Source organism: Neofelis nebulosa, chromosome 6 (assembly GCF_028018385.1).
Source record: "Neofelis nebulosa isolate mNeoNeb1 chromosome 6, mNeoNeb1.pri, whole genome shotgun sequence".
Lineage (NCBI taxonomy): Eukaryota > Metazoa > Chordata > Mammalia > Carnivora > Felidae > Neofelis > Neofelis nebulosa.
In genome coordinates this window covers 116,939,631-116,962,252 of record NC_080787.1, presented here as the reverse complement: position 1 = coordinate 116,962,252, position 22,622 = coordinate 116,939,631, and the positions used below count along the sequence as shown (strand labels likewise).

Below are 22,622 nucleotides of genomic sequence, written 5' to 3'. Positions count from 1 at the left end.
TAAGATGGAGAAATGTGGGCTGGACATGGGTGGATGCTTCTATGATTAGGTCCATAAAGGAAAGCACTGAACCACTGTGCCAAGAGCTATGTGCTGACCAGCCCAGAGCAGGCAGCTGACCTCTAACTTCACCCTGGAGGGAGGATGCTAATAGCTTAATGCAGTATTTGTTCTTAGCCTCCATCCTCATCAGTAAATTTACCACTGACTTGGATGAAAATAGGGGCCTCCTCGTTAAACTTTTGGAAGAGGGGTAAATACCACCTCAGATAATAGTATTTGGATTCAGACAGACCTCAACAGTCTGTAAGAAGGTAGAATTTACCCCATATGAACCTGAGGTTTCACATATGGGTAAAGAACTAAGGAATGAAAGAGACAGAGTTTAGCATTAGCACAAGTGAATATGATCTGCACTTTTCGGTGATAATAAGCTCCATACACCCAGCAGTGTGATTCTAATGCCCTTCCCTTCAAAGCAAACAAAACAATCCCACTTAATCAGCCCAGAATAAAAAAAAGATTATGATGGTCTGTGCCACCCTTCTTGAGGATTAGAATATATTAAAATGACTGCATTTAACTCTAGGTCTTACGCTATAGGAGAAATACTAGGAAAGTGGAGGAACCAGGATGGTTAAGTGACATAAAACTAAGTTTTAAGATTAATAGTCAAGGGAGCTCATCAGATTTAGCCTGAAAAGAGTTGGGATGAACTTGACAGCTACTTCAAACATCTGAAAGATCTTATCTGGTCTCAGATTTAGGCTTGTACCAATAGACCTTCAAGGGGAATAGGAATACCTAGGACCAAGCATAAGATACAGAGGGAGAGGGGTCTTGGCTTAATGTAAAGAAGAACTGTCTCACAGACAGATGCAAAGAGCCGCCTCCAGACAGGTTGGCTTCCTAATCTCCAAACGTGACTAAGCACAAAGTGAACAACCGCTTCAAGAGATCGCTGCAGACCAGCAGCTCTCAACCTTATCAAATCAACACCCTTCATCTAAATAAATGTGTATTTTATAATATGCCCCTTATAACACTGAAATGAAGTTCATAGCTAATATAACCTAGGTACACAGTTAATTGTATGAAATCAATAAAATGCCCAAAGGAAAGTGATTTATAACAAGTATTTCAGTAAGCAAATTCTCAGGCACAAGTTCACCAAAAGACATAATGAAATACTCAGATGCTTGCACCTACTTCTATAGGGCAAATTTAGCTATAGGAGAAATGGGATCAGAAACAATTTCATTACAAATGAAAATAGGAAAATGAAAAGCAGAGGTGAGGGGGATAAGAAGAGGTGGATAATGGGGCTGGGGTGCAGTGCATAGAACATTAAAATAAAAACTAGTGCCATAAATAATAACTGGGTATTTCTCTTTTTTTCCTGAATTTTCACTTATTTTGGAGAGGGGGGGAGAGAAAAAGAGTGAGCGAGTGCACGAGTCAGGGAGGGGCAGAGAGAGAGAGGGAGACAGAGGATCCCAAGCAGTCTCCTTGCTGAGATCAGAGAGCCCCATGCAGGGCTTGAACCCAGGAACCATGAGATCATGACCTGAGCTGAAGTGGGATGCTTAACCGATTGAGCCATCCAGTCACCCCAATAACTGGGTATTTGCAAACATGGTAATTTAGAACCCTTTTCTTTAGAATGTCCCAATAAATATTCACATAGATCCTACAGAAGATACAAAATTCCTGAGTGTAAGGGACAACCGCTTGTTGTCTAGAACTGTCCCACTCATTACAGGGCATTTGGCACCTCTACTGCCCCCCAAGTAAATGCCCGTAGTGCCCCCCCATTCTGATAATCATGGGGAACCAAGTGTGCCCTGCAGGGGATACGGCACTCATCGAGAACTACCTGTTACGGCAGAAAATCACACTCTGTGGGTAAACTAACATTTAAAACTTTTTTAACTAAATTTTTTTAATTTCAAAAGTTCCTTCAAAGCTGAGACTGTATAAACTCCACACACGAGAAGTTATCTGTCTTCAAGATGCTCTGAGCTTCATCTGACCTCTTTGACCTATGTTATTAAGGCACCACAGCACCTCCGAAACAGGACAGGCCTGGTTAATATTCAGACTCCAGTATCTCCAAAGTCTGTAATTGTGGGCAAGTTACTCCGTTTCTCTGGCCCTCAGCTTCTTCATCTGTAAAGGGTTGTTTACAGATTAAATGGGTCCAAAAGGTGTCTATAGAGTCTAGTGTCCAGTGGGAACAGAAAATTATATCCAGCGAACCCAAATATTCAAGTATTCAGGAAAATTATACCTACCTTCAACATCACCTGAAGAGCTAGATTCAAATTTTCCCCAAACAGAAAAATCCCATAGTAAACTAACTCAAGCTAGGCAGCTCTCGTGAATACGAAGCTGACAGCAATCAGCAACAGTTCACTGTTTACTGAACCTTAACCACATGCACCAAGGGTTTGCTGAATGCTGTTACACACAGTGTTTAATCTTTATGACTATATGAGGGAGTTAATATTCGCAATCCTTTTCAGATAAAGAATCTGAAGTTTAGAAGGGTTAAAGAACTTATTCAAGGTCAAATAGCCATATGAGTGAGAGCCAGAATAATCAGCTTTACCTGATGCCAAAGTCAAAAGCACTAATAATGGCCTCTAGTGCGAGGGTAGCTCACCACACAGAATTTTCACATCAAATGCCTAGTTCTTCTTGAATTCACTCACCACTAAAAAGAACAAAGAGTGTGAACACCAACTTTTTGGCCAATTGTCTTTTAGGATGTAAATCTTGAACTGTATGCAGGCTAGTTATTATTATTCATTAATGAATGCACTGCAGTGACTGTGTGAATGCATTCAATACATATTCACTGCACTGAATGAGATTTTTAAAGAGCTAACTAGAGAGCATATTCCCTTAATCCACTAAACTAAATGAATTACCTCTTTAGTCTTAAGATCTGAAATAATATCATAACTTGGAATATGCCAGAAATATTTAACAGCCGACCATTTTTCTGTTGTTTGGAAATGCAGTCCTCTGACTATCCAATTATTTTTCCATTAAAAATCAGTAAAATCAAGGGATCAGAATCAGAAAATGGAATTTTCACCTTTTTAAAATAACATTTCTTTATTGATTTTGTTATAAAAGTCCTTTTTTTTCTAGAGACTAAAATTGTAGGTCCTTTTTAGAGCTAAAAATTATGATTCTATAAAAATTCTACCAGAGGTATTTAATGTATTACATGAACTCCTCCGTTAATACTCATAATAATATAAGAATTCAGTTTTGAGCAGTTTTCCACATGCACAAAGACAGATTAGAGGGGAAAAATAGGCAGAAGGTCACGTATGAAGTTACGAGAGGCAATGAAAACAGAACACAGTTTACTCTGCCATTCTCATTTCTCATACGCAGAAAAAACTTCCTCTTTCTCACCATCAATCATTATTTATTTAGTGTCCACTACAAGCATATGATTGTCTTTCACAAGAATGGGGAAAAATCTGATGCCAGCATCACCCACATAAGTGGTTTCTGGGGACACCCCCTTCCTACTGCTCCAGCACTGCAAAATCACCCTAGATGATCTCTAAAACGAATCTAAACGTGGCAGGCACGAAAGAGCATTTAAAAAAAAAACAAAAAAACAAACAAAAAAAAAACAGGTGACATGGGAACAAAAGTTTGTCCTCGATTACTTCTGGAACTCACTTTAGTATTACCAGACCTATGCTAAAATCCTAGGATCTTTGGCCTTTTGTGTCCCCCCTGCCCCCCCACCCCCACCCCCTGACCTCTTCTGGCCTTGTCCCAAAAGGAATAAGCTCCACACTCTTCTGGAGTCTCTGTACTGGTACAGAACTGAAGTTCGTTCCCCAAGGCCTTGTAGAAAATAGGTGCCAATGTGGGGCGCCTGGGTGGCTCAGTCGGTTAAGCGTCTGACTCTTGGTCCCCGCTCAGGTCATGATCTCATGGTTTGTGAGTCTGAGTCCCGAATCAGGCTCCACACTGACAGCAAGGAGACTGCTTAGGATTCTCTTGCTCCCTCTCTCTCTGCCCCTCCCCACCCCCGTCTCTCTCTCAAAATAAACAAACATTAAAAAAAGAAAGAAAGAAAATAGGTGCCAATGTGAATCACCACTCCAGCTCCCTGTACTCACAGCAAATGCTGTCACTACTGCATGGGTTGTGGTCTTATGCCAGGCCCCAAGTCCTTCCATTTCAGAACAGAAATAAATGTGAGCAGTGGTTACTACTAATTTACTACCACTACCACTGCCACTAATTTCTTATTGTTGCTTTTAGATCATTTATTGGGAGGGTCTATTTGATAGATCTGAATTAGAATTAATTGATGCAAACAAAACCAATAAAATTTAATGGACAAAAGAGGTCATAAATGGAATGCCTTTACAAAGAACATACAATTTATGGGCTTCAAACACTAGTTTTCAACAATTCAATCTGGGTGTCTTTTGAGACTACCAAGAGACATAAAAGTTCCCTTTGCCAGGTAAACCATTTCACTAAGGAAAAGGCAATGTGCTTCTTTGTTCTCTTATAGATAGTATCTGCAGTTGCATGCATTTTCAAAATACACTGGCATACACCCACACTTGTAAAAATGTAAACTAAAAAATAATTGAATTATCATTCTTTTTAATGTACTTTCAGTATATTTATTTACAATGGAGAGTACAAGAGGCAAAAGACAATTTACACTTATTCCAAAATAGTGCCTTGTCACACATACGTATTCAATCTCTTCAATTCAGTAAGCATTTGCTAAAAACTCGTTTTATTTCTACCACCATACTATTTATCTAAAACCTATGAATCTAAAAAGGACTCAATGGGCTCTAAGAAAACTTTGACTTCAGACAAGGAGATAAAATTAACATAAATTTTTAAAAAATTAGAAAAAAATGAGTATTATAAAAATTAATGTCTAATAAAATGTGTTGTGTACAGAGAGGTGTTAATGGAAGGAAAAGGACGAGGTCGCATGGGCCAGTGTTGTTAGGAAAGATGCTTGAAGCAGGACAACACTGAAAACAAGCATTCATGGTTATACTTCTACAGCGGTGCACGGTCAACAATCGTGTAAACCAGAAACAGTTTTACCCTTAATGAAAATGTTCTCTATCAGAGCATGTTCAAGAGGACTGCAATTCTACCAGATTCTCCTCCAATGTCTAATGTAAAGACGGAGACGGTCATGTGGTGCTTTGGTCAGTACAGTCTAAAATGTGCTAAATACACAAATATGGCTTCAGGAAGAAGGCATAATGAAAAGTGTCTAACAGGAAATCTGCCCAACACAAAATTAAATCAGCATTGTGAAATACTATGACCTCTTCTTGGAAAAAAAATATACGGTATATTCAACTACAATTTTCCAAGAGACTGGATTAAGAAACCAAGTCTGTGGTTTAAATACATTTTCTTTTAAAGGTTTAGTAAGTTGCTTCATAAAAAAGTTCTTGTAGGATTCAAAAGAAAATGGCCCTTTGCTACACTAGATTGTTCTCAATTCCGCACTTCCTCCCTGTTCCAGAAATCTACACCCACACCCTTTGCTACGCCACCTTGTGGCGCTTTGCACTACTGTGCGAAGCCTGCATCCACCCTCTTGGCCATGTGGCTTGTTTGACCAACAGGTGGAGAATTAACAGTGTACCTAATTCAACTTGAGGCACTAGGAGGCCTGGCAAATTTCTGCTCTCCACTAGAAGAGCATGCTCCAGGTAGCAATTTTTGCTTCTTCAGCCCTGTCCAGGATAAAAACATGTAGAATTGACCTGAACTCCCACCTTAACTTTGGAATCCAGCCCACCCCTGTCAAACTGAACCAAGAGCAGCCAAACCGCAGTCAATCTACAGATTTAGGAATACGAAATAAATAACTGTGGTTCTAAGCCACTAAGATTTGGAGGCTGTTATGCAGCTGTATCACACACACAAAAAAACAAAACAAAAAACCAATACACCCTTAGAAATTCCTGATCCACAAATTACTTTGTGGATTTTTACCAGGAAGATCAAAGCCACATATTACATACTACTGTCTATAAGAATAACTCTACCAAGGCCTGGAATACCAAAGCCCAGAGACAGAAGCAGCCAATTAATACAAATAGCCAAGAAATCTTCCTTTCCGTCCAGTTGTCATTCATCCCTTGACCAACGTGCGTGGCTATGGAAGTTTCACTGTAAGAAGGCATCATTTGACACCAAGGGTAACTCACGCACATCTTGGTATATTTACCCACAGACTTTGATGTTACTTTTTGTTATGAGGTGAACTGTGTCACCCCCTTGCCCCCATGCCAAAGGTTTAAGCTGTATCCACGATACCACATAATGTGACTTTATTTGGAAAAAGGGTACTTGCAGATGCAATTAAGATGAGGTCATACTGGAGAACGGTGGGCCTCTAATCCAGTATGACTGGTGTCCTTAAAAGAGGAGGGCCACATGAAGACAGAGTCACACAGGAACACCACGTGATAACAGAGCAGATTACGGTGATGTAGCTGCAAGCCAAGGATTCCAAGGATAGCCAGCAAATCACCAGAAGGCGGAAGAGGCAACGGAGGATTTCTCTCAAGTTTCAGAGAGATCACGGCTCTGCCAACACCTCAATTTTAGAATTTTAACCTCCAGAACTGTAACACAATGAATTTCTGTTGTTTTAAGCTACCCAGTTTGTGCTACCTTGTCAGAGCAGCCTTAGGAAACTAATTCGCTTGTTTTAAATTGCATACACCATCACTGTTCCACAGGAACACCGCATCAAAAATGTTACTGCTTTATCACCATGGCTGTTCCGCCACTTTCTCTTAGAATTTACAGAAATGTCAGCCAGTAATTGAGAGCACTGGTATGACCTTTTGAGTATTAGAGCAGAAAGCTTCCACAGTTCATTAACATCTGTACCTAGGAGATAATTTAAGCATAGCTATTTGAATAGGTAGACAGAGAACTGACCTGATTACCAAGAAAAAAATTCTGAACATAAACAGGGTTTTGAAATATTCTGATAACACAGCATCACCGTGTATTATGCTGCTATTATCATACTTCAGCAATTTTAGTCTAACATAAAATATAGTCTCATGCTGTTAGGTTTCCCATTCACACCTATGCTATCTTGTACCATTTTCTAATTAATCACTGATCATGCCCCATTCTTCTACTCAGACTGTAAGCTCTCTAAAGGCAGGGAACGTGTCTTATGTTTTATGTGCATAAGCACATGCACATGCACATTACAACTCCCAGCTTAGGCTAGCATAGGATCTATGTTTATCAAGTTCATTTTTAATTTGTTATGGCTAAATACCTAATAGAAACTGACTTCGGGGTATAGAACAATAAAGTCTTGCCTTTTATTCAGATCAGTGGTCTCCATTTTATTTTTTTAAGTTTACTTATCTATTTTGAGAGAGAGAGAGAAAGAGAGAGAGAGAGAACAAGTGGGAGAGAGGGGCAGAGAGAGAGGGCAAGAGAGAGAATCTCCAGCAGGCTCTGCAACGTCAGCGCAGAGCTTGATGTGGGGCTCCATCCCACAAACCGTGAGATCATGACTTGAGCCGAAATCATGTCAGACGCTTAACCAACTGAGGCACCCAGGAGCCCTGGTGGCCTCCATTTTAAAAGTTATATTCCACATCAATAAAAGTACCTGAACATAAAATCCTAATATATATATATATTTACTTCTACTTATTTAATTTTTTTTTAACGTTTATTTATTTCTGAGACAGAAAGAGACAGAGCATGAATGGGGGAGGGTCAGAGAGAGAGGGAGACACAGAATCTGAAACAGGCTCCAGGCTCTGAGCTGTCAGCACAGAGCCCGACGTGGGGCTCGAACCCACGAACCACAAGATCATGACCTGAGCCGAAGTCGGACGCTCAACCGATTGAGCCACCCAGGTGCCCCTATATATATTTTCTTCTAAAAAACATGTCTTCTGCACTAATATATGCATTGTAAAACACGTAACAAAAATAGAAGTCATGAAAAGATGATATAGACATTCTAACAATTTCTTCCCTTACCCTCATGGGGCACGTGAACCCCAGCTGGGAAACCACTGGTCCAGCATACAAGGGTAGACATATGAAAACATTTCCTAGGATTTTGTCCTTTCCAGGAAATGCAAGATCTATAAGAATCTAACATATTTATGAACTTTAAACACACTCTCTGGAAGATTCGTTAAATTGTCTTGGTCAAACAAGCAATATTTTAGAGATGATGACAGAGGTGTCCTTGCAATTAGGATTAGTTTGTATGTTACTGGACCCCAGTTGTAAACCCATTGCTAATCATGGTGCTCTCTGCAACTGAGCTCTTTGGTTTTTAGGCTTTAGGAATGAAAACATATCATCAAATTTTCAGGTAAATATCTAGAAGACTGAGAGAACCAAATGACGTAACATTCTGATTTTGAAAATAAAGGAAGGAGAAGGTTGGACAGAGGAAAGATGGAACACAAAACTCATAAATCATCTCTTAAGAGTACTGTCACCACAACAACATCCAATATTCCTGTCTTCCATGTGCTAGAAAACTGAAGGGCATAGAGTAATATAAAACACAACCCTATCAGCTTACTGTAAGAACAACTAAGCCATAAAAGAAGCCAATATTTAATTTGTGGTACAAATAGTTAAGGGCCAAAGTAACCATAATCAGGGTAGAGAAGATGTCCTGGAAAGTGTTTATGGAATTAAGTATCAACCTGGTGCAGAATATTGGCTTTAAAGGAAGAAATGTGCAGGAAATCTCCAATAAAGGGGGCAGTCAACAGCCCCAGAGGCAGGAATTACCCCTGTGTGTGAGAGGGGTCCTGGAGTGCTGAGTTCATTCAGATGGGGAGCAGGAGATAAGGAGGAGTGCCCGAAATGTAGAGAAGATACAGAGCCATTATCATGGCAGCTGCATTCTCTGGCTTAAACTTCCATGAGAAAGCCACCAGCACTAAAATGTCATCAATCATTTCATTTGGTCTACTTATTCTTGAAGAACTAGCCTTGGGGCTGATCTATACACAAAACAAGCAAGCTAAGTGCAAGAAAATATCAAGCAGATGGCATGTGGGTGAAAATGTTGGGGAAGTGAAATATTAGCAGATTTGAAAGGAGGAAGAGAAAGTAAAATATGTCAAAACGAATATACATTTGATAAAGAAACATTGAGAATATAAGAATCCTATGATACATTAATTTTATAATGTCTAACAAGTATGATTGTAATACATATGGATAATAAAAATGTGAAAAACAGAAATTACCTATGATCCCATCAAGGGGGGAAAAGCTTTACTATTTTGTCACTTTCCTGTCTTTTCTTCTATGCAGGTACGTTTTAAAATCAAATTAGGGTCTTTGGTATACTATCACTTAAACATGACTCCACTGTTGGATTTGTCTCAAGTTTTCAAATCATCATCCTTGATAACAACTAACACTTAGAGTTGCTTACTCTGTGACTGTACTTTACATATATTAACTTATCTAATTCTCAATACAGTATGGGAGGTAGATACTATTATCTTCATTTTATAGATGATAAATCAAGGAGAAATTAACTTGCCTAAGTTCACAGGGCTGGTAAGGGGTGGAATAGGATTCCAAGTGGGGCACCTGGCTCCAGAACCCCTCCTCTTAACCCCTCGACCATTTCACATGCTGCCCAAAGACAGTACAGTAATCACTGAAATTAAGCCTCATTCCTGAATTCCTTAGGATATACTCTTAGGATAGAACCACTGGTGCAAAAAAATTCTATTATCTAAACTATTGTCAATCTAAATATACCAACATAGGGGCCCCTGGGTGGCTCAGTTGGTTAAGTGTCTGACTTCAGCTCAGGTCACGGTCTCACAGTTCATGAGCTCGAGCCCCGCATCAGGCTCTCTGCTGTCAGTACAGAGCCTGATTCAGATCCTCTGTCCCCCTCTCTCTGCTCCTCCCCCACCCACCTACACACACTCTCCCAAAAAATAAAATAATGAACATTAAAAAATAAACAAAATAGGGGCGCCTGGGTGGCGCAGTCGGTTAAGCGTCCGACTTCAGCCAGGTCACGATCTCGCGGTCCGTGAGTTCGAGCCCCGCGTCAGGCTCTGGGCTGATGGCTCGGAGCCTGGAGCCTGTTTCCGATTCTGTGTCTCCCTCTCTCTCTGTCCCTCCCCCGTTCATGCTCTGTCTCTCTCTGTCCCAAAAATAAATAAAAAATGTTAAAAAAATAATAATAATAAAAAATAAACAAAATAAAGTATACCAACATACCTTCTCACCGCCTATGAAAAAAGGAATATGACACAACCTCAATCTTCCCAGCACTGTCATGGACTTTTAAAATCTAATTATAATCTGCATTTCTTTGATACAATGAAGTTGAATACTTTTTCATGTCTTGGCTATCTGTAGCTACTGATCTGTGAATTTCCTATTCCTGCTATACACTGAATGATTGTGTCTCCACCACCCCCAAATTCATCTGTTGGAAAGCTAATGCCCAAGGTGATAATATCAGGTGGGGCCTTTGGGAAGTGGTTAGGTCATGAGGTCAGACTAGACCCCTCATCAATGGGATTAGTGCCCTCATAAAAGAGGTCCCAGAGAGATCCCTCGCGCCTTCTCCCATGTGAGAACACAATGGGAAGTCAGCAGTCTGCAACCTGGAAGAGGAGCTTCACCATAGCTCGACCAAGCTGGTGCCCTGATCTGGGACTTTCAGTCTCTAAACTGGGAGCAATAAATGTTGCTGTTTACAAGTCGCCCGGTGTATGGTATTTTGTTACAGCAGTCTGAACGGACTAAAACAATTTCTTATAGAATGCTTTTAAAAGAGTTAAGACATATGGGGCGCCTGGGTGGCTCAGTTGGTTAAGCATCTGACTTCAGCTCAGGTCACGATCTCACGGTTTGTGGGTTCAAGCTCCATATCCGGCTCTGTGCTAACAGCTCAGAACCTGGAGTCTGCTTCAGATTCTGTGTGTGTGTCTCTCTCTCTCTGCCCCTCCCCCGCTCGTGTTCAGTCTCTGCCTCTCAAAATGAATAAGCAATAAAAAAATTTTTTTTTTTAAATAAGTTAAGGCATATTAAACAAACTGTTTTGGAAAGTGCCATGATTTGAGAGATCAGAGGGCTACTAATGAACTGTTTCAGTGGAACCCAGTAGACAGGCAGTGTATTAAGGGAATCACCAAGACCTAGGGAGGAGGGTTCAGATGTAAACACTGGGACCATAAGGAATGAGCAGGCCCTCCAAACAGCCTAAAATTGTGCTTTATATCATACAGCAGGGGCTATTTTTATCTGATGGCTAGAATATTCATGACTACTCCTCAGGACACGCTCAATTCCTAGCATCAACAGGTCTGAGGAAACAAATCAGTAAATCTGAAGTTCGCTGAGGTGAGAATTACAGAAAGAAAATGAAAGATCTGGAAGGATCTCATAACTACAAAGTCATCTCACAATTTTTTCCTATTCTACAAGGCATACCTGATTAGTGATCAGAATCATCTACCAGTCAGGATTCCACATGAACAGTGCTGAACAAACACTATTATATTCTTACTCTCTAAATCCTCTGTTAATCAGTCAACAGCAAATTACCTCATGCCAGGCACTTTGCAATAAAACTGAGCACACAGGACACCCTCTGATTACTTGGCTTGGAACTAAAAATACCTCCTTCACATGCTTAGGAGTCACTTCTTAGGATGGACCACTCTCTCCAGATGATTCGTGTCATCTGACAGGGTCAATGTTTAATGGCACCCTATCTGGAGGTTTTTGCCACTCTGTGTACCAATCACAGAAGCAAACGCAAGGGCGGAGGCACAAAAGACACACTCCCAGATGTGGGCCATAATAAGCAAAAGTTATCTTAAAAGGTTGTTAACACAATGTTCGAGAAAGAATTAGTAAAGTAAGTCAGGGATGCTAGAGAAAATGATAGACATGTACTCTACTGGGGGTAGGGGAGAGTAGAAGAGGGATGAATGGTTAAATGAAAGCTTCAGCCTGGGCTTTTTTCTTTTTTAACTGATCATAACATGCTATCCAAAGTCATAGTTAATTTCTACTAGAAAAGCAATTTTGCTATTTATGAGAAATGCCTATTCCCAGTATGGAAACCAATTTGGGACACTAAATTACGTGGGGAAGTCTCCATGAGTTTATGGAATCTCACCTAAGAATGCCCCCTGGAGATGACACCAGAAGTGAGTGTGTCTTGTTAAGCAAAATGGGAGCACAGAGTGTTCCAGAGGGAACAGCATGGAGAAGAAAAATCATATGCTATGCATATGCAGGAAGTCAGTTTTATATGGTAGTAGAGATTCTTAATTTGGGATCCAAAAGAAGGATGTGCAGGCAAAATGGTGTGTGGTGTGTGGTGTGTGATGAGATCATGAACTTTCATCGGATTGTCATAAAAGGTCTATAATTTGGGGTGAAGGGGGGAAGGGAGGGAGTCAAGAACTGCAGGCCAAATGCATGACAGGGAAGTACAAGGGGTAAAAGATGAATTCCTCCAGAGCCCAAGAGCCCAGTAAGATCTCTGGTGGACTCCTTCCTGTGTAGGATGGGAATCCTTTAGAAGGTATGAAGAGAGACGTTTAATTTTTTTTAAATATTTATTTATTTTTGAGAGAGAGAAAACACAAGCAGGGGAGGGGCAGAGAGAGAGGGAGACAGAATCTGAAGCGGAGTTCAAGCTCTGAGCTGTCAGCACAGAACCTGACATGGGGCCCAACCCACAAACTGAAGATCATGACCTGGCCTTAAGTTGGATGCTTGGACAACTGAACCACCCTGGTGCCCCTGAAGAGGGAAGTGTAGAAGGAAGACTGGCTGAAATGTGGAGAGTTGAAATGTAGCAGAAAGTAAAATGCAGGCAACTGTCCAAAGCATCTGAGGAGCCAAACAAGGGCAGTGGGAATGGAGAGAGGGGAATTCGAGAAATGGTTAGTAGATAAAACAAGCAGACTGAACGTTCATATTTGCTTGCAAATGCATAAAATGTCACTGGAGGATCCCAATGAACTGGTAGCATTGGTTGCCAGTAAACAGGGGAAGCAGGTAACCAGGGAAAGAGGATGAGAGAGTCCTTTTATTATATACCATTTGTACCTTTTGAATCAAAAAAGGGTGGCGCCTGGGTGGCTCAATTGGTTAAGCAGCCGACTTCAGCTCAGATCATGAGTTTGAGCCCCACGTTGGGCTCTGTGCTGACAGCTCAGAGCCCGAAACCTGCTTCAGATTCTGTGTCTCCCTCTCTCTCTGCCCCTCTTCTGCTTGTGCTCTGTGTCTCTCTCAAAAATAAACATTTAAAAAAATTTTAAAAAGGTATTGTCTACTATTAAAACAAAATTAAAAAAAACATATAGGTTATTGAAATGAAATGCTTCTATGTAAAAATCTGCCCACATCTCTCTCCAAACCACTCTAATGGTTAAAGATGTACTTTTTTGTTTGTTTTTGAGAGAGGCAGGGGGAGAGGGGCAGACGGAAAGAGAGAAAGAATCTTGAGCAGGCTCCACGCTCAGCACAAAGCCTGCGCAGGACTTGATCCCACAACCCTGGTATCAATCATGATCTGAGCCAAAATCAAGAGTCAGACACTCAACCGTCTGGGACACCCAAGTGCACCTCAAAGTGCACTTTTCAACTCAGATTATTTTTGCCCCAAAGGCTCCTGGACTGCACCTTAAGAAGGACCAATCTATCTGTTGACCTGGGTGACAAACATATCAAACTGAACTTGGCATCATATAAATGTAAATAACTACCTCATTAAATTCAACCAACTTAACAGGTAGTTATTGAAATATCAGAATCAAGAAGATTTGGTCAATTAACTCAGCTTGATCTTTTAAATTTTTGGTAAATAAAAGAGGCTCTAGAAGAATCTATTAATCTGATTTATTAAAACAAAGATGAATCAAATAAATTACTGATGTGAAAGAGGTCAGATTTGAGGTCCACTATGATGAGTGTTAAGCTAGTTTAGGGTAGCTCTTCGGCTAAAATAACTTTCTTTTTTTTTTTTTTTTTTTTAATTTTTTTTTCAACGTTTTTTATTTATTTTTGGGACAGAGAGAGACAGAGCATGAACGGGGGAGGGGCAGAGAGAGAGGGAGACACAGAATCGGAAACAGGCTCCAGGCTCCGAGCCATCAGCCCAGAGCCTGACGCGGGGCTCGAACTCACGGACCGCGAGATCGTGACCTGGCTGAAGTCGGACGCTTAACCGACTGCGCCACCCAGGCGCCCCGGCTAAAATAACTTTCTAAAAATTAGGAGGAATAAATCTCCTGTTCAGCCTAACAAAACACATGAGGCAGATACTCCAGAAATGACTGACTTAAATTGAATGGTTTTACCAATTTTAAATAAGTGGTAGGTGGACATGAATTTAATAGTTACAAAATAAGTGGAATTTAGTTTTGCAAAACTATGGAACATTGTTTTCCATTTGGCTATATAAACTCAAATACAAATAAGTGGAATTGTGGGGCGCCTGGGTGGCTCAGTCGGTTAAGCGACTGACTTTGGCTCAGGTCATGATCTCACGGTTTGTGGGTTTGAGCCCCACGTCAGGCTCTGTGCTGACAGCTCAGAGCCTGGAGCCTGCTTTGGATTCTGTGTCTTCCTCTCTCTCTGCCCCTCCCCTGCTCATGCTCTCTCAAAAATAAATAAACATAAATAAATAAATAAATAAATAAATAAATAAGAGGAATTTAGTTTTGCTAAGCTAAGGCACACTGTTTTCCATTTGGCTGTATAAGCTCAAATATACTAAACTTTCAATTCTTGTTCAAATGATATTTAATGGAATTAAGTTGTTAATCAAAAACATATGTGTCCAGAGATCAATTCTGCAAATGTTTTCATTTGTTTTTGTGTGTTATGTTTTGCCTTGCTTCACAAAGGATGTGAGTCAGCTTTAAATAATAAATTCAATAAAGTGGGAAAATATAATTATATAAAAATCAGAATCAAGAGAAACAAGGTAGAACAGAAGCCCAATACCAAGGAAAAGTCAGAACATCAATATTAGGTCATAAGTTTTTACAGGGTTATTAAAATTGAGTTGCAAATTTGATTCTGCATTTGTATGTTGCCAAATCAAAAAGGGAAATATAATCAATTATGTCATCCTAGTTTTGCATGATGAAAAAAAGACATAATAATGGTGCAGGGGAAGTAAAGTTTTTCTTTGGCATTCATCACTAAATGGAACTTGCCTGGGTCTTCACACAAGAGCTGCAAAAGGAACCATGATCTTGGTAACCGCAACTCCTAAGTAACAGAACAGCAGGTTTCTTGTGACTGCTGTTATTAGCAGAATCCTTCAGCGTGAGCACAACCGAGGGGGTGGGGGTGCAAAGGAAGCAAAACAAGGTAACCAAACCACATCATTTCTGAAAATCTGGCTCAACTGCTGGTCTAACACCTAGAATTGGAATGGAATATGTGGACTTAATGGCCTTTATTCTGCCAATCTTCTGTACGCATCATTTCTCCCAGTTGAGATTCAGATCAAATTTTTGTGCAGACAACTGATATTCTCTGGTATGTACAAAGGCATTCTATGCCATTGTTCAGAGGACATTAATAGACAACAATTATTCTTCAACCACCAGTTCCCCATATTTGAAATTCAAGGTCATACAAATTTTCTTTTCCACACTTTTTCTGCAACCATAACAATTTTGGTTCCAACATATATAAATTGGGTAGATACCACTGGATGTAAAGAACAACTACAAAAATTATGGGCTGGGATACAAAAGAACTGTGATTTAAAAAAAAAAAAAAAAAAGGACAGTCAATAACATTTTGAAAGGAAGGGATAGAAATTTTGGCAATAAAATCTTGGGAAAGATACAGAAAGATAGGAGAGAGTATACTGAGTCTTAGAATTGCGTTCCAGTAGTGCATATGAGGGCAGGGTGTTGGGGGTTCACCAGATAGGGCCCTGTGAGTCATCCAATCAGAGACATTGCGCATTTGGATGCAGGACACACAGAAAAATGCCTCTCCCATTCTGAGATTAAAAACTAGCTCTTACTTGATGGTTTCAAGGCCAAGAGTGTCAGCACAGCCTAAGCACTCAATTTCTATTTGTCAAATGAACAAATAAGTGTTTATTATCTGCAACAAAGTAAAAAGCGTTTAGGCAACCATAGGTGAGGGCTCTTTTGAGAAATTAAAGTGAACAAGTAAAAGCCATGTAAATTACCTGCTCAATATTCTTGATTACAAAGATATGAAATAGAATTATCTTTATTTCGGGGAGGATTTTTGCTTCCTTTTAATAAATCATAATATTTTTCATATGTTCCCTCTCACAATTGGTTCCCCCAATCTTACCATCTTTTACATAGAAATCTGATTTCCTCCCCATCTAGGAAGAGCCCAACTAGGCTGCAGAGTAATAGTAATAAACTGTGGCTTACCATAGTTTTATGAAAGTAAGCTTTTTGGGTATGTAGTGAGGATAGTGATGAGGTATTAAAATGACAAAAAAAAAAAAAGGGGGGGGGGGCTCCTGGCTGGCTCTTGGCCCATGCGACTCTTGATCTCAGGGTTGTGAGTTCCAGCCCCAAGCTGGGTATAGAGATTACTTAAAAATAAAATCTTAAAAACATTTTTTTAAATGACAAAAAAAGTAAAGGAAAAAAAAAAAAGAAAATAAATTACTGGACTACTCCCAGATAATTGTGCTAAATAAAGTTACTGAAAAGAGGTTAATACTGACTGACTCATAAAACTTATATAACAGGAAAATAAAAACAAAATCAAAACGGAAATTTCATAATGAAAAAACATAGCCAGTGAAATATGATACAGTTATCCTTGATTTTTCCAAGATAACACAAAATTTAAAAGCATCAAGACATGGGGTCTTCAAAATCCCTGATTTCCAAAATTTGACAAATTTGGAAATCAATATGCTTATATACTGAGGAAAACCTATACAGTTGAAAATGGGTATACCATATATTTTGAAACACTTAGGAGTCACAGTCACTTCTAAATGCTTTATTTTTACTTTTACCTGTAATAAAATATAATTAGATCATCCACAACAACTCAAATCAACCAGAGTTAATATGTCATTTACTAACCACATCACTGTTACCTCTGGAGTAACATAATTTTCTTTTAAACATGAAATGTATTCTTGAAATTGTATTTGAGAGTTTATTAGAAATATGTCTGATTATCAACAACGTTAAAAAATCTGCAAGCTTAGAATGAAATGCACTTATATTAGGAGTGGAAGAGAATTACCTCATTTAATAACACAATTAAAAAAAGATAGCATGTGGTCCTGAGAATGCCAAAATTCATACTTAAAACTGTTAAGAGAATTTAATTTGACTCTTTGTAAAAGAGGCAATTTTTAAAATCCAGTTAAACTTCAAAAGCCACAGGACAGATACATGCAATCCTCAATTGTCTTTAGATGAAGCTTAAAACACAGTTCATTCAACAAATAACTCATGAGCGCCCATTATCCATCAGACGCATTGCATTACAGAATTGAACAAGATGAAGACTCTGTCCTCCTGGAGCTGACATCGGCTCATTTTCCAAAGCTCTAAACCTTACTTAACACGTTAATATAAAATTGGAGTTCACAATGATCTACTTTCCAAAACTCTAAAGCTTCTTGCTGAATATAAAATTCTTTTTTTAAAGGACAGCCCGAGAAGAGAGAATCGTGCTCAAAGCCCTGATGTATGAACTTCACACTTGGGAGAAAAGAAAAGAGTTCATAAACCAAAACACAAACCGTAACACCTAGCTGGAAGCTAGGCTGCGCCCAAGACTGCCTCTGCTGGCCGCCCGGGTGCATCCTTCCAGCAGATTCTCAACTCCCGACACCTGTATCAAACTTGCCACTCTTAAAACACATCGCTTTAGGAAAGCAGGACGCTCCTCGAGCAAGCAACAGAATACCCCAGCCTCATCTACGTCCGGAATAATCTGACTTCTGGAATAATAGTCTGACCTTCCCTAACTGGCCCTAAAATGTTGACTGTAGGGGACTGAGCCATCAATTTTATATACCAGCCAGCCAGTTCTGAAATATACAAAAATCCGCCGCTACTTCTACGTGCCGCTAAAATAACGCTTTGCGTGCTTACACGTTTGGCTAAAACAGGAAGAACGCATCTGCTCATCCAGCCGAAAAAATACGGTGACATATTTCCACCTGAGCTGCTGAAAATACAACGGTACCCCCCCCCCCCCCAGCCCCCACCGCCCAAATAAGCCACGAGCCCACCGGTCCTCCCCACCCCCGCCCGCAGCCACCGGGCCGGGGGTGGGGAAGGGGGGGGGGGTAAGCGGAGAAGGGTCAAGCTCTCCTTCGCCACCATTCGGCCTTCCGAGCTCGACAAGAGGTTGTCAGGTTAACGAGGTCTGCCTCCAGCGCCATTAGCACACCTCCGAGGGCTCTGCCGAGCTCGGGCAGGAGGCAAGTTTGGCGGGTCCTGGCCCCGGCTGCCCGCCTCTCCCCAGCGGCAGCATCAGCTGCGGGCGGCTGCGAGAGCGGGTCCCCGCCTCACCCACCTACCTACTGGGCGGGGGCGCCGGCTCCGCGGGTCCGGGAGAAGGGGATCGGGCGCACGCATTTCTGGGAGCGGTGGCCTCTGCTGCTCGGCGCGGGGGAGCGCATCCTCCAGGGTGGGTGGAAGGAGGGGTCGGGGGAGGATCGTGCGGCGAGGAGGAGCAGGGACGGGAGGGAGGAGCGGTGAGGCGCGTGCCCCAGGGGACCGGCGTCCGGAGCTGATGGACTCGGGCGCCGCCAGGACTCCTCAGGCCTCTTCCCGGGCGCGGCGCCTTGCCAACCCTGCAGCTGCGCCCGCGGTCAGGGCATCGGCCGCGACAGGCTCGCGGGCCCGGCCGGAGGCGGGGAACTGCGGGTGGCGCGACGCGGTGCAGACGCCAGCCTCTAGCTCCGCCCGGCCCGCGCCACGCTCTGCGCCCCTCCGCGGCGGCGGGGGCTAGAAAGCTCGGCGGCCGGGCTCCGCGGCTCGGGCTGCGGCATCCTCCCCGCCCCGGCGACCTCGGAGCTGGAAGGCTGGGTGCCCCGGCCACCCCCGGTTGCTGCAGCCTCCGCTGCCCCGGCACAGCCCCAGTCCCGGGCGCGGCTCCGCCCCGGGGAGCTGCGCGCGCGGCCTCCGCAGGCCTCGGCCCATTGTGACGCCTCTGAGAGCCAGCTCGCTGCTACCCTGGAGGCCGGACCCGGATGGTGGAGCCTGGGAGGATCTTCTTACCTCGCCCCGGGCCGCATCCCCTACAGCTGGCTTGCCGTGGCACTGCGCTTCAAGTGAGGCTTTGAGAGCAGAGCCGAAGTTATAAAGCGTCTCCCCGGGCCTTAAAACCTTGAGTTTCCTTCCAGCTTGGGGGCTACTGGCCACAATTAATTCATCCTTCTGTCCTTTCCGGCGTTACGTTTCGCAAAGGGGCCCACCATCTCCTCCCCCTCCCGTTCCCGTTCCTGGTACTGCATCCCGGATGCTGCCAAATTATAATCATTACAGCGGTCGGGACGTAGCAGTTGGGCCCTCCAGGCCGACACTTGGCAGAGACCCGAGAGAGCCTTGGTTGGGGGATGATTTGCATCAGCAGCGGGGCAGTGCCTGTGAGCTTCCCATCCCCACTTGGGAGCTGTTTCCTCTGTGGTCCCATGACCAGCACTGCAAGATGACTAGGAGGATTTGATCTTGAGGTTTACCCTTGCACACACACAATGCAACTCACGGCGGAGTCTGCAGCTGGCCTGATAACATTGGTGTGTCAGAGGCCGTACACACAGGCCCAATGGATAGTGGCCTCCTCTGGGTTGTTGATGCTTCTGATGCTGTATCAGCCTCTCCTCAAAGGCCGAGCCAAGCATTTAACAGTGGTGGCTTTTGGATTTCAGTTGCAAGTAGGTCATGTTATACTATCTTGCGAGAAACGGAATAATCGCTCAATTCTGCACTGAACATGTATAAAATGGGGCCTCCGGTTTACATCTTTAGGCATTGTGTGATTTGCTAATTATGTTCAAGGGAAAATTCCACTTACACTACAAAGACTTGATTTTATTGAATCAAAAGAACATTGTTTGGGCTTTCCAGAGAAACTGAGCCACTCTCACACTTCTTTGATCGGTGCTTTTATGATTTGGAAATCTAAGGGGGTTTTTTTTGTTTTTTTTTTTAAATGGGCAAAGATAAGACATGTTCCATAGCGGTACAAACCGATAAAATCTGGAAGATTTCTTGAGCATGTGGAGGAGGGTGGCAGCTGAACTGCTTAGGAGTCAGGAAACACTGACACATGACTTGGCCACTTAGAGGACTTTGATCTAGAGCCCCAGTTCATATCCAAAAGATACCTATTATTGGTCATGGTATTTTGCCCCCAGATTCAGAATAACCCAGCTATCGAAATGTTTATGTGTCTGCGACGTGTAAGTGACAGAGTTAAGTCACCTAATGAGAATTTAGCAGTTGCTCACGCTAACAAAAGTTATGAAGTTTGCTTAGAACGCAGTGTGTAGAAGGACATTTGCAGAAATGTTCATTGAGCTGAAATTCTTGACTCTTTCCATCCTTTTGCCACCCAGAGTCTCCTTTTTTTTCTTTATATACATTTCCATGTTTTCTCAAGAAACTAGTGATTTTTTTAAGTTTATTTTTATTTATTTTGAGGGGGGCGTGGGGCAGAGAGAAAGGAAGACAGAATCCCAAGCAGGCTTTGCTCTGTCAGCACACAGCCTAATGTGGGACTCAACTCATGGACTGAGAGATCATGATCTGAGCCAAAACCAAGAGTCAGAGGCTTAACTGACTGAGCCACCCAGGCACCTGGTGATCTTTTTTTATTAGACAAAGATATAACTGAGTATGTATTTTAAAAGTAATAAGCATCAATTATAAAATGTCAGCCTTTCAAAAGCACTGAAGGTAACTTAAATATCTTTTTTCATATCTTTATGAACTTCTCTAGGACTGCATACTGTATCACATGCTTATTATAACATCACAGTGGAAGTCCTGGTATAATAAAGATTTGTGCTCCTCAGCTTAGAGGGAGAGAAAATTCCCCCTTAAATATTCTTCACTAGCTCTTTTTCATTAACTTAGCATTTATTGACTGGCCTAAGCACTGTCTTTATAGAGGAACCAGAAGAAATAAAATCATTTCCTTATCCTCTAGATGTGTGCTGTCCCAAACTGGCCACATGTGACCACTTCAATTTATTTTTTTTTTAAGTTTATTTATTTATGTTGAGAGAGTGAAAGGGAAAGCACGGGGGTGGGGGGGGGGGGGAGGGGAGCGGCAGAGAAAGGGAGAAAGAATCCCAAGTAGGCTCTGAGAGTCCAAGTTGGGGCTTGCGATCTCACAAAATGTGAGATCATGACCTGAGCCAAAATCAAGAGTCTATTGCTTAACCCACTGAGCCACCCAGGTGCCCTGTGGCCATTTAAATTTAAATTTAAATTTAAAATGTGTTTTTTCATTCAACTAGCCACATTTCAAGTGCTGAAAAGCCAAACACAGCTACTGGCTACTCTTTTGGACAGAATAGAATATTTCCATTATTACAAAAAATTATTCTGGAGAGTGCTGCTCTAAATAGAAGGTGAAGGGCCCCCGGATGGCTCAGTCCATTAAGCGTCAGATTTCGGCTCAGGTCATGATCTTATGGTTTGTGAGTTTGAGCCCCACATTGGGCTCTCTGCTGTCAGGGCAGAGCCCTCTTGGGATCCTGTCTCCCTCTCTCTCTGCACCCTCCTTCTCTCTCTCTCTCTCTCTCTGTCTCTCAAAAATAAATTAACATTTAAAAATAAATCAATAAAATACGTAAATAAATAGAAGGTGAAATTTTAATTGAGAGAAAAATGAAATACTTAATCATTTGGGAAATATTAGTACACTAAAGATCAAAACTCATTAGAATGTGTACTTCTTAAGAACATGGTAATCTCTAGGAATTCAGGCACTGACTTCAGACTATAGCTTTACCTGTGCTGACCTTGCATATGTTACTTAACCGCTGTTGCTTTATCTGTAAAAGGTGGATGATAATAGTATCAACTTTACAAGGTGGATAGAGGGATTGAATGAGGTAATCTATGAATGATGCTTAGAATGTGACCTTCAAGAAAAGTTAGCTATTACTTTAATAATATACATTACTATAGTAAAGGTTTTTGTTGGTTGGTTGTTTGGTTTTTTCATTGTATCCCTGGCACTCCTCATGTACCTGGCTAGTAGGTGCTTGGTAAATGTTGAGTTAATAAAAAATTACAGTGCTACACTAATTTTATGGCTATGAGGGCCTCTGTGAAATATGAAAACCATCCTTTTTACCTCTGTTGGCCATTGTAGGGCAATTTAGGTGGAATTGTCATCTTGCTGTTTTTGGTATAAAGAACGCTGTATGATGAGACTTTGGAGTAGATATGGAGAAGCAGAGATTGCTTTAGCTCTTAACAGAAGAAAAGAGGGGTCACTTCACTAGCCTTCCTCTTTCGTGCTGCACGGGATAGAAATTGGACCAGTGGGGGGGGGGGGGCAAC

General features: G+C 41.7%; 1 protein-coding gene across 8 annotated transcripts in view; it reads right to left on the bottom strand.

The window, feature by feature from the left end:
- Positions 1–19,661, bottom strand: part of NCOA7 (nuclear receptor coactivator 7) — a 156,577-nt gene extending 136,916 nt beyond the window's left edge. For 3 of the 8 annotated variants that reach the window (XM_058735167.1, XM_058735171.1, XM_058735172.1), the window contains exon 1: positions 19,323–19,659. Coding sequence is in view for 1 of the 8 variants with exons in the window: in XM_058735172.1 (XP_058591155.1) it covers positions 19,323–19,339 (17 nt within the window). In the remaining 7 variants the exon portion in view is untranslated. Of the gene's footprint in view, positions 1–2,611; positions 2,680–18,619; positions 19,179–19,322 lie in introns of those variants that run through there. The other 5 variants (XM_058735175.1, XM_058735173.1, XM_058735170.1 and 2 more) reach the window with 5 other exon arrangements.
- Positions 19,662–22,622: the final 2,961 nt, after the last annotated feature.